At 39.0% G+C, this 13,563-nt stretch overlaps 1 protein-coding gene across 3 annotated transcripts in view; it reads left to right on the top strand.

The window, feature by feature from the left end:
- Nucleotides 1-13,563, top strand: part of LOC117337883 (septin-7-like) — an 86,447-nt gene that overhangs the window by 30,434 nt on the left and 42,450 nt on the right. For 2 of the 3 annotated variants that reach the window (XM_033899028.1, XM_033899027.1), the window contains exon 2: nt 12,861-13,134. In XM_033899028.1, coding sequence (XP_033754919.1) covers nt 12,861-13,134 — 274 coding nt within the window. Of the gene's footprint in view, nt 1-4,031; nt 5,115-12,860; nt 13,135-13,563 lie in introns of those variants that run through there. The other variant, XM_033899026.1, reaches the window with a different exon arrangement.

The raw sequence follows: 13,563 nt of genomic DNA, 5'->3' as shown, positions 1-13,563 counted from the left end.
GATCAGAGGTCATTGAGAATGTTTAGTTAGACAATTAGCCTTGTAGTGTTAAGAGGCTTCCACAAGGACAAGAATCAAATTAATATCAGACATAAATACAAAATTGGTATATAGTTGAAAGCTGAATGATGGCTACAGGACAGTCGTGGAGGAGTGGGACAACAAATTATTGTGACTTATCTGCAGGACAGTCGTAGAGGAGAGGGACGACAAATTATTGTGACTACACTACAGGACAGTCGTGGAGGAGTGGGACGACAGTCGTAGAGGAGTGGGACCACAAATTATTGTGACTACACTACAGGTCAGTTGTGGAGGAGTGGGACGAGTCGTAGAGGAGTGGGATGACAAATTATTGTGACTTATTTACAGGACAGTCGTAGAGGAGTGGGATGAGGAGTAGAACAATGTAAATCAACAGATCTGGAGAGGTACGGTGATAATATTGGTAAAACACAGAGATGGACCCTAGTGTTGTGGTTGGGACAACATAACAGGATACTCTCCATCACGTACTGAATCACATACTGACTGGTTGATCTGGTAATGAGGAGAACAGTCTGGAGTCCTGACTACAACAGTATGCACAACATGCATTAACATGGATACCCCCACTCCACATATCTAGTCACTTATACAAATATTTCATGAGTTGATTTTCTGCCAACAAAATAATTTGATCATTTACATAAACAAGAGAAAGGAACTCATTGGTGAGACAGGAATTTCACTAGAAACCTATCTGGTATAAAGGACCAGTGGGCTACATGTATCATATATGTCCATGGATTATTTGTCTGATGTCATGCTACAATAGGAGAAAGCTTGACTGCTCGGCTGCCTACTAATTCATGTTTTGAATGACTATACAAATCATTAATGGAATGTAAGGAAACGATCATACCATATTTGTGCTGAAAGTAAGACATTTGTTTTTCATTTTTTGTGAGTATCTATTTGTGACAAAGGCAGAGTACCAGAGGATGATAGTCAATGTAAGTTTTTAGCCCACCATCATCAGATGGTGGGCTGTTCAAATCGCCCTGCGTCCGTGGTCCGTCGTCCGTCCGTCCCTCCGTCCGTCCGTCCGTCCGTCCCTCCGTCCGTCCGTCCGTCCGTCCCTCCGTCCGTAAACAATTCTTGTTATCGCTATTTCTCAGAAAGTACTGAAGGGATCTTTCTCAAATTTCATATGTAGGTTCCCCTTGGTGCCTAGTTATGCATATTGCGTTTTGAGACCAATCGGAAAACAACATGGCCGACAGGCAGCCATCTTGGATTTTGACAATTGAAGTTTGTTATCGCTATTTCTGAGAAAGTACTGAAGGGATCTTTCTCAAATTTCATATGTAGGTTCCCCTTGGTGCCTTGTTATGCATATTGCGTTTTGAGACCAATCGGAAAACAACATGGCCGACAGGCAGCCATCTTGGATTTTGACAATTGAAGTTTGTTATCGCTATTTCTGAGAAAGTGCTGAAGGGATCTTTCTCAAATTTCATATGTAGTTTCCCCTTGGTGCCTAGTTATGCATATTGCGTTTTGAGACCAATCGGAAAACAACATGGCCGACAGGCAGCCATCTTGGATTTTGACGATTGAAGTTTGTTATCGCTATTTCTGAGAAAGTACTGAAGGGATCTTTCTCAAATTTCATATGTAGGTTCCCCTTGGTGCCTTGTTATGCATATTGCGTTTTGAGACCAATCGGAAAACAACATGGCCGACAGGCAGCCATCTTGGATTTTGACAATTGAAGTTTGTTATCGCTATTTCTGAGAAAGTGCTGAAGGGATCTTTCTCAAATTTCATATGTAGTTTCCCCTTGGTGCCTAGTTATGCATATTGCGTTTTGAGACCAATCGGAAAACAACATGGCCGACAGGCAGCCATCTTGGATTTTGACGATTGAAGTTTGTTATCGCTATTTCTGAGAATGTACTGAAGGGATCTTTCTCAAATTTCATATGAAGGTTCCCCTTGGTGCCTAGTTATGCATATTGCGTTTTGAGACCAATCGGATAACAACATGGCCGACAGGCAGCCATCTTGGATTTTGACGATTGAAGTTTGTTATCGCTATTTCTGAGAATGTACTGAAGGGATCTTTCTCAAATTTCATATGAAGGTTCCCCTTGGTGCCTAGTTATGCATATTGCGTTTTGAGACCAATCGGATAACAACATGGCCGACAGGCAGCCGTCTTGGATTTTGACAATTGAAGTTTGTTATCGCTATTTCTGAGAAAGTACTGAAGGGATCTTTCTCAAATTTCATATGAAGGTTCCCCTTGGTGCTAGTTTTGCATATTGTAGTTTGAGACCAATCAGAAAACAACATGGCCGACAGGCAGCCATCTTGAATTTTGACAATTGAAGTTTGTTATCACTATTTCAGAGAAAGTACTGAATGGATCTTTCTGAAATTTCATATGTAAGTTTCCCTTGGTGCCTAGTTATGCATATTGCGTTTTGAGACCAATCTGAAAACAACATGGCCGACAGGCAGCCATCTTGGATTTTGACAATTGAAGTTTGTTATCACTATTTCTGAGAAAGTACTGAAGGGATCTTTCTCAAATTTCATATGTAAGTTTCCCTTGGTGCCTAGTTATGCATATTGCATTTTGAGACCAATCTGAAAATAACATGGCCGACAGTCAGCCATCTTGGATTTTGACAATTGAAGTTTGTTATCGCTATTTCTGAGAAAGTACTGAAGGGATCTTTCTCAAATTTCATATGGAGGTTCCCCTTGGTGCCTCTTTATGCTTATTGCATTTTGAGACCAATCTGAAAATAACATGGCCGACAGGCAGCCATCTTGGATTTTGACAATTGAAGTTTGTTATCGCTATTTCTGAGAAAGCACTGAAGAGATCTTTCTCAAATTTCATATGGAGGTTCCCCTTGGTGCCTCTTTATGCTTATTGCATTTTGAGATCAATTGGAAAACAATATGGCCGACAGACCGCCATCTTGGATTTTGACAATTGAAGTTTGTTATCTCTATTTCTCAAAGTACTGAATGGATCTTTCTCAAATTTCATAAGTAGGTTCCCCTTGGTCCCTTGTATTGCATTTTTGGACCAGTCTGTCCTGAAAACAACCTGGCAAACAAACAGCCATTATCGTTAAATCTCAAATTTCTTATATAGCTAGGATTCCCTTGTTTGAAAAGTACTGGTGGGATGTCTCAATTTGCACAGATTAGTAAAATGAAGGGAAAAGTAGAGAAAAGATCAATCTGACATGGAACTTACGAAGATCATTCAATGGTGGGCGCCAAGATCCCTCTGGGATCTCTTGTTATAGTAAACAAGGAATGGAAATGTGCATCTCAAAATCTATGTGTGTACATATTGAAGTGCTTCAATAGTTGTGATTAAACGGTGTACTGGAGGAATATACCGCATTGCTAGAATAACTGACCTGGCATGTTATAAGATTGGAGGTTTTTATACTCTGAGGTACAAACTTTGGATCTACATTGCCGTGGATTAACTGAGGATTTACAGTAGGCTGGTGTACCGTATTTGTAGTATAAGATCAGAGAAACTTCCTAAGGGTGTAGAACAGCTGGTATATTCCCTGATCAAGTGTTTGATAAAAGTTCAGGAGTAATATAAAAGGAATGATGAACAACTGATGAGAAAATGTCGGATGAGTGATATAACAGCTGATATATATTTGGTACATGCTGAAATACAGCCAGTCTTTAAAGGAGGGCTTGTACTTGACAACTTAAGGGCCATTGTTGGCTAATTGAGACATTTCTAAAGTGTCGACTGAATATTATAACATAAACTGGCAGCGATGACATTGGGCTAAATCTTATAAAAACAAGATTGGATGTAAAAACCATAAGGGATATGAACCGAGTAGTGTACAGTGTTACCTAATTAATATCATATTGTTTTGTGAATTCAGTACTGGTGTATAGGGATACACATGTGGTGTCAGCCAGGGGATGAGGTCATGGTTTAATATTAAGGTCATTACTCCCTAAAACCAAGACCGGCTTTCTCAATATTTGTACATCCGGCCTGTAATACTGGGCCCTGTGTATATACTGTCAGGAACAGATTAACCTCATACATACTGCTATAATTCTAATGTACACCAGTCAAAGTGGATTTTCTTGCTGCAGCATAAACAACGAAAGGAAATATTTTTTCTACCTAAGGAACAGGCCGTCCATTCAGTGAGTTTTGTAGTGCCTAAAATTGCCCTGAGCTGCCTCCCCAGGGTCCCAGAGCTGTATGGACTGCTACAGATAGGGAAAGTGATGGCAGACTGAGAAAGTTGCACTGTGTGTGGAGGAGATTAAATTTCACCCCTAGGCTTGGCTAAAGAATTTGGCACTTGCATTACTGAGTACATTCTGTGTAAGTTTCCTCCTCCATGTTAGTTGGAGAGGAAGTTTTTGTGTAAGTTAACAGATGTGGAAGGGATACATTTTGTGATGGCGATGATGAGTTTAGTCTACAGAGGAGTATTACTGAGTTCTCGGGATTAATTGTGTTGTGTATTTTGTTGTGTGATCTGTGTTGTGGCTCAGACTCCAGTGGGCCTTTTTTTTTGCCTTCTGTCTGCCAGCAAAATACCCCACTTCCTGTGATTCGAATTGGAATTTATCAGTACTAAAACATCTGTGTGCAATATTTCGACTGGAGGTTGTGGAAATATATATCAATTAAGTGTTGTTAAAAGTTGCATCAAGTCTTCATTGGACAACCTGATTTAACCCACATGGCATCTACAACAGCAACAAACCCCGCCCCTGCACCTGCTTCTACTGGCACAAGGGGCCCCGCCCCACCTCTCCCTGAAAAACCTCCCTCTGTCGCAGAACGAACACGCCTTCTACGATCAAGTTTCCGAAAGGAAGAAGCAGAAAAACCAAAGGTGGTAGACAATCGAGCGAGTCCCTTATCTGAACGAAGCACCACACTACCACCATCTAATAGTAACGGCACCACAAACGGTGACAAATCTGAGTCACCATCTCCTGCAAGCAGCGTGAGCTCCATGACCGGGGTGGGTCGATACACCAGCGACAAACCTACACCCGCCCCTGTTCAGATGGAAAACAAGGAGATTCACCCTCCAGTTGTAAGTCCCCATCCCATAATAATCTGGAAAAGGAACACTGAAGTTTTCAAACTGTAGAAAACATCTGCAAAACAAAACTTTGCATGAAAAACATGGGGGGGGGGGGGGGGGGTGTTCAATAACTGGTAAAAAGTCATACCCATCGAGGTAAGAAGATTTTTGTTCAGGGTAGGGGTATTGTACAATAAACTAGTTCTACCCTTCAAGGTTAGTAGGTTTACAGTCAGAGGTAGGGTATTGTACAATAAACTAGCTCTACCCTTCAAGGTTAGCAGGTTTACAGTCAGAGGTAGGGTATTGTACAATAAACTAGTTCTACCCTTCAAGGTTAGCAGGTTCACAGTCAGGGGCAGGGGTACTGTACAATAAACTAGCTCTACCCTTCAAGGTTAGTAGGTTTACAGTCAGAGGTAGGGTATTGTACAATAAACTAGTTCTACCCTTCAAGGTTAGCAGGTTTACAGTCAGAGGTAGGGTATTGTACAATAAACTAGTTCTACCCTTCAAGGTTAGTAGGTTTACAGTCAGAGGTAGGGTATTGTATACAATAAACTAGTTCTTCCCTTCAAGGTTAGTAGGTTTACAGTCAGAGGTAGGGTATTGTACAATAAACTAGTTCTACCCTTCAAGGTTAGTAGGTTTACAGTCAGAGGTAGGGTATTGTATACAATAAACTAGTTCTACCCTTCAAGGTTAGTAGGTTTACAGTCACTGTGTTTCTCTATTCTTGTAGCTCTATTCTTGTAGCTCTATTCTTGATAGTCTTAAAAAGTATCTCACAACTAATTTGAAGGTAACATAACTTAATGAAGGAAAATTATTGTGTTTTCCCCTGGTAACAACAGCCCAGGTAGATATCCTGTCATCTAGACCTCTCTTTACACCACAGGTGACATCAAATGTAAGTTTCCTTGGTAACAGCCCAGGTAGATATCCTGTCATCTAGACCTCTCTTTACACCACAGGTGACAATCCTGTCATCTAGACCTCTCTTTACACCGCAGGTGACATCAAATGTAAGTTTCCCCTGGTAACAACAGCCCAGGTAGATATCCTGTCATCTAGACCTCTCTTTACACCACAGGTGACATCAAATGTAAGTTTCCCATGGTAACAGCCCAGGTAGATATCCTGTCATCTAGACCTCTCTTTACACCGCAGGTGACATCAAATGTAAGTTTCCCCTGGTAACAACAGCCCAGGTAGATATCCTGTCATCTAGACCTCTCTTTACACCACAGGTGACATCAAATGTAAGTTTCCCTTGGTAACAACCCAGGTAGATATCCTGTCATCTAGACCTCTCTTTACACCACAGGTGACATCAAATGTAAGTTTCCCATGGTAACAGCCTAGGTAGATATCCTGTCATCTAGACCTCTCTTTACACCGCAGGTGACATCAAATGTAAGTTTCCCTTGGTAACAGCCCAGGTAGATATCCTGTCATCTAGACCTCTCTTTACACCGCAGGTGACATCAAATGTAAGTTTCCCCTGGTAACAACAGCCCAGGTAGATATCCTGTCATCTAGACCTCTCTTTACACCACAGGTGACATCAAATGTAAGTTTCCCATGGTAACAGCCCAGGTAGATATCCTGTCATCTAGACCTCTCTTTACACCGCAGGTGACATCAAATGTAAGTTTCCCCTGGTAACAACAGCCCAGGTAGATATCCTGTCATCTAGACCTCTCTTTACACCACAGGTGACATCAAATGTAAGTTTCCCTTGGTAACAACCCAGGTAGATATCCTGTCATCTAGACCTCTCTTTACACCGCAGGTGACATCAAATGTAAGTTTCCCATGGTAACAGCCTAGGTAGATATCCTGTCATCTAGACCTCTCTTTACACCGCAGGTGACATCAAATGTAAGTTTCCCTTGGTAACAACCCAGGTAGATATCCTGTCATCTAGACCTCTCTTTACACCACAGGTGACATCAAATGTAAGTTTCCCATGGTAACAGCCTAGGTAGATATCCTGTCATCTAGACCTCTCTTTACACCGCAGGTGACAATCCTGTCATCTAGACCTTTCTTTACACCACAGGTGACATCAAATGTAAGTTTCCCATGGTAACAGCCTAGGTAGATATCCTGTCATCTAGACCTTTCTTTACACCACAGGTGACATCAAATGTAAATTTCCCTTGGTAACAGCCTAGGTAGATATCCTGTCATCTAGACCTTTCTTTACACCACAGGTGACATCAAATGTAAGTTTCCCATGGTAACAGCCTAGGTAGATATCCTGTCATCTAGACCTCTCTTTACACCACAGGTGACATCAAATGTAAGTTTCCTATGGTAACAGCCCAGGTAGATATCCTGTCATCTAGACCTCTCTTTACACCACAGGTGACATCAAATGTAAGTTTCCCATGGTAACAGCCCAGGTAGATATCCTGTCATCTATCGAAATATCTTTACACTATAGATGCGAAGATGGACAAAATGGTCATTGGTGGAATATTTCTAAAAAAAAACAATGCTGTAATGATATCATCAGTTTGGATATATAAATATACCAGGTTTATCTTGACACAAACAGTATACTTAACAATAAGAGTGTTGTTACAATGTTTAAAGATAACTGGGCTCTTTGTCTGATATCTTTAAGATTCATCAGTCAGAGCTTGTCAAAGAGACCAGCCGGTCTTCAAATGTTGCAATGACTCTTGTACACAGATAAACCTGATGTATTTATTGTTGTTATTACTTTATGGATGTTAATAAAAATCATTATTTACCTTGAGAACTGAAAAAACTTAAGATGTGTACACAAATTCAAGTTCAATTAACAATATCTATAGTCGAAATTCTAATGTTAACAAAGAACCTCACATTAGCATAAGGTCAAGACCACTCAATATGGAGTGTCTGTCCACTGACACAAGCTGAGAGATGAAGTTATAATATCTTCAGGTTTCAGTGTCAGCTGGCTCTAACATCAAGTGTCAACTTTAGCTGTCTTCAAAGGTCTAATAAGATCTATCAGCCTGATGCTGACACCTTTTATTTCTGGGCTTTGATATAAGTGAAGTAATTGTGGTGATAACCTGCTATGATAATTAAGGGCACACCATGTTCCCCAGCTAGCACCCAGAGATTCCCAGACCTTCTGGTTTTCATCAACATTTGTCTTGATATCTTATCCGTAGTGATAATGTTAACACAGAGAGCTTACTTCTACAATGTACTAATACACAGGCATTCCCTCATATACTGAACTAATATGCAATCCCAGTATCTCCTAACCTTACGTTGTCCCTATCTAGCTTGGGAACTGATGCTGAAGTGACCTTTAGTCCGAGATTATCTTACCCAAATTTTATCCCTTTCTAGCTTGGGAACTGATGCCGAAGTGATCTTGAGTCCCAGATTCTCCTACTCTAACATTGTGACAAATCTACAAATTATAATGCATTTTACCTTTGTAATTTGTTCTGAAGAAAGGTATACAGCATGGTCATATATTCAATTTTTGTTCTGAGAAAATTATTTCCTGGTATCTCTTCATTCCCTTCTATCTTTGGAGGAAGGTCAAAGGTGGAGTACCCTATCTTTCCCCAGGAACACCCCAGCCAAGAGATGGCACTCATTAGATACACTTTGGGGATATAGAGTTATCAGGAATCCCTAGGGGGTCATTATCAGAGTATCACTGGTACCACAGGTTCACACCAGCCTAGCCATGGAGATGTTCTGATGGAGGCTGATAAAAACTTAGTTATATTTCTTATCGTTTTATGGAGTATATGTTGTATAAGTATAAAGAAGTGGGCTATGGTGATAAATTAATCCCGGGGTTCTTCTGTAATGTATTAAAAACTAAGGATCGAGTTAGAGGGATTGGGTGTTTTAAGAACAACATTGTAATATGATACCATTATGCTTGTGAAATTAATTTTCAGATGGTAAAACCTCTGCATACTATTATTTCATTATTTATTATCCAGATGAATTTCTGAGGAAGATATTTCCATCATCCAGATATATGTAGTACATACAACATATTCAAACATTGTATGCATACAACATATTCAAACATTGTACACATACAACATATTCAAACATTGTACACATACAACGTATTCAAACATTGTACACATACAACATATTCAAACATTGTACACATACAACATATTCAAACATTGTACACATACAACGTATTCAAACATTGTACACATACAACGTATTTAAACATTGTACACATACAATGTATTCAAACATTGTACACATACAACATATTCAAACATTGTACGCATATAACATATTCAAACATTGTACACATACAACGTATTCAAACATTGTACACATACAACATATTCAAACATTGTACACATACAACGTAATCAAACATTGTACACATACAACATATTCAAACATTGTACACATACAACGTATTCAAACATTGTACACATATAACATACATATACCCTAAAGAGAGCTGCCTTGCAAAAACCAGTTAACCATGGCCACACTGCTATAGGATTAGTCATCACATCCAGGATATTTAACCTTTTAATTGCAAATTCTTACCAAATAGATGTTGATACTCACAATAGTTTAAATGGGATTGATTTGTGCCCCAAACTGGATATTGACCTGTACATTTATGTGGTTTATGTTGATCGATCATGAGTTGACCGACAGCAGAAGGGCAAGGTCATGATCACATTGAGAGGGAAGTGGATTTCCTGTGTGAAAGCCTTCCTGTTCAGCAAGTTATTTCTGGAATGTGTAGTCGAACACCATTATAGTGAAAATAAACAGATTAAGGGTCATCTATATAGCAGAATAATGTTGAATTTCAAACACGAATAAATATATTAAAATTTGCACAAAAATAGTCATATAATTATAATATACCAAAATGTTTGATTGGACATGTAGTGTCTTAAAATCACAAATAATTTGATGTAGATGATAACAATTTCTTCTATAGAGTTACTTTTTGGTACGTTGTAGCATGGAATAATTCTGAGTCACAAAAATAACCAAAAATGAAAAATAGCCCAGCTGTCATGCTCACATGTATCTATAGCACAAGGTAGGAGCATTTGTTTGCCCGGATTTGACTTTATGTAGGTATAAACACATATTTTGTTTTGACCTTGAAATGCAAATGGCGGCTGTGGATGATATTACACAAATATGGCATAAAGGGGGCCATTTCAACCATTAAAAATGCTCCTATATCATACTTTTTAGACATCTGATTATAGTAAGAATGACCTTTTTAAGACAAATTGTCAAACTGGTGAGTTTTGGGCCTTTTTCAGAAATATATATCTTTTACCCTAAACTGAACGGAGGAACAATTTTTCCTAAAAACAGTCTTCCTGCCATGTCTAGAGTTCTTTATAGTATCTAATAAGAGCATATTTGACGTTTGAAATACCTTCTTATATGCCATAATTGTGTGATATTATTCACAACCGCCATTTGCATTTCAAGGTCAAAATAAAATCAGTGTTAATACATATCATAAAGCCAAATCTAGTCAAACCAATGCTCCTACTTTGTGCTTTAGACTCTTGTGAGCAAAACGACATGACTGTTTTGCACAATAAATGCGATACAAATGAGTTAATTATGTCCCCCAGAAACATATATTTTTCCCATGTTTTGTTGAAATTTACAAACAACTGAACAAATTAGATATCAACAACAAGGCCCACAGTTTGACATGATACATATCAAAATTTTATCAAGTTACTTCTATTAAATTGCACACTAGTAGGGATTTATAGCCTTGTAAAATATCAACTGTTTTGGCTGGATTTGTTGTTTAGATGCCCCTTAAGGCAAATAGAAAAATTAGGCATCCTGTGATGATATGGTATTAATTCAGTATTGTTACTGGGACGTATCAATTCAGTATCGTTACTGGGAGGTATCAATTCAGTATCGTTACAGGGACGTATCAGTTCAGTATCGTTACTGGGACGTATTAATTCAGTATTGTTACTGGGACGTATCAATTCAGTATCGTTACTGGGAGGTATCAATTCAGTATCGTTACAGGGACGTATCAATTCAGTATCGTTATAGGGACGTATCAATTCAGTATCGTTACAGGGATGTATCAATTCAGTATCGTTACTGTGACGTATCAATTCAGTATTGTTACTGGGACGTATCAATTCAGTATCGTTACTGTGACGTATCAATTCAGTATCGTTACAGGGACGTATTAATTCAGTATCGGTACTGTGACGTATTAATTCAGTATCGTTACAGGGACGTATCAATTCAGTATCGTTACTGGGACGTATCAATTCAGTATTGTTACAGGGACGTATCAATTCAGTATCGTTACAGGGACGTATCAATTCAGTATCGTTATTGTGACGTATCAATTCAGTATCGTTACTGTGACATATCAATTTAGTATCGTTACTGGGACGTATCAATTCGGTATCATTACTGGGACGTATCAATTCAGTATCGTTATTGTGAGGTATCAATTCAGTATTGTTACTGGGACGTATCAATTCAGTATTGTTACTGGGACGTATCAATTCAGTATTGTTACTGGGACGTATCAATTCAGTATCGTTACTGTGACGTATCAATTCAGTATCGTTACTGGGATGTATCAATTCAGTATTGTTACAGGGACGTATCAATTCAGTATCGTTACAGGGACGTATCAATTCAGTATCGTTATTGTGACGTATCAATTCAGTATCGTTACTGTGACGTATCAATTTAGTATCGTTACTGGGACGTATCAATTCAGTATCATTACTGGGACGTATCAATTCAGTATCGTTATTGTGAGGTATCAATTCAGTATTGTTACTGGGACGTATCAATTCAGTATTGTTACTGGGAGGTATCAATTCAGTATTGTTACTGGGACGTATCAATTCAGTATTGTTACTGGGACGTATCAATTCAGTATCGTTACTGGGACGTATCAATTCAGTATCGTTACTGGGACGTATCAATTCAGTATCGTTACTGGGACGTATCAATTCAGTATTGTTACAGGGACGTATCAATTCAGTATCGTTACTGTGACGTATCAATTCAGTATCGTTACTGGGATGTATCAATTCAGTATTGTTACAGGGACGTATCAATTCAGTATCGTTACAGGGACGTATCAATTCAGTATCGTTATTGTGACGTATCAATTCAGTATCGTTACTGTGACATATCAATTTAGTATCGTTACTGGGACGTATCAATTCGGTATCATTACTGGGACGTATCAATTCAGTATCGTTATTGTGAGGTATCAATTCAGTATTGTTACTGGGACGTATCAATTCAGTATTGTTACTGGGACGTATCAATTCAGTATTGTTACTGGGACGTATCAATTCAGTATTGTTACTGTGACGTATCAATTCAGTATCGTTACTGGGATGTATCAATTCAGTATTGTTACAGGGACGTATCAATTCAGTATCGTTACAGGGACGTATCAATTCAGTATCGTTACTGGGAGGTATCAATTCAGTATCGTTACTGGGACGTATCAATTCAGTATCGTTATTGTGAGGTATCAATTCAGTATTGTTACTGGGACGTATCAATTCAGTATTGTTACTGGGAGGTATCAATTCAGTATCATTACTGGGACGTATTAATTCAGTATTGTTACTGGGAGGTATCAATTCAGTATCGTTACTGGGACGTATTAATTCAGTATCGTTACTGGGATGTATCAATTCAGTATTATTACTAGTGTGTTTTCATATAAATGTTGTTGTTTTTTTCCAGATTAATGCTGCCAAGCGAGAAGCCTTCTTTAAAGGTGGTGATAACTCAGCACAACTGCCAAAGTTTGATCCCAGTTCTCGTTTTGGAGTAGATCGTGAAAGAATCCAAGAACCTCCACGCAAGGAAATAGACCACGGCAAAGACAAGGAAAAGGATAAAAAGTATGGGGATGGTACGAAAGAGTTGGATGGTTACGTTGGATTCGCCAGTTTACCAAACCAGGTGTACAGGAAGTCTGTCAAGAAGGGGTTTGAGTTCACCTTGATGGTTGTGGGTAAGTAGATGCTATGTGTTTATTACAGAAACATTATCGTAAAATTTCAAATCTGCCCCATTAAGAATGATATTTAGTACTTGCCTGCAGTTCTGCCATGTGTATTGGATAACATTGCACAAGTTCAGTAGCACAGGACTAAGCTGAACAATGATGTCCAGATAGCTATATCTTAATAGGTTAGACTGGCAGTGTAAAGAATGAAGGTCATAGCTTCAGTGTAAAGATTGGGGGTCATGGCTTCAGTGTAAAGTTTGGAGGTCATGGCTTCAGTGTAAAGTTTGGGGGTCATGGCTTCAGTGTAAAGTTTGGGGGTCATGGCTTCAGTGTAAAGTTTGGAGGTCATGGCTTCAGTGTAAAGTTTGAAGGTCATGGCTTCAGTGTAAAGTTTGAAGGTCATGGCTTCAGTATAAAGTTTGGGGGTCATGG

Source organism: Pecten maximus, chromosome 11, assembly GCF_902652985.1.
Source record: "Pecten maximus chromosome 11, xPecMax1.1, whole genome shotgun sequence".
NCBI lineage: Eukaryota > Metazoa > Mollusca > Bivalvia > Pectinida > Pectinidae > Pecten > Pecten maximus.
Note: the sequence above shows the minus strand (reverse complement) of the source record. Positions and strands in the feature narration are given on the sequence as shown.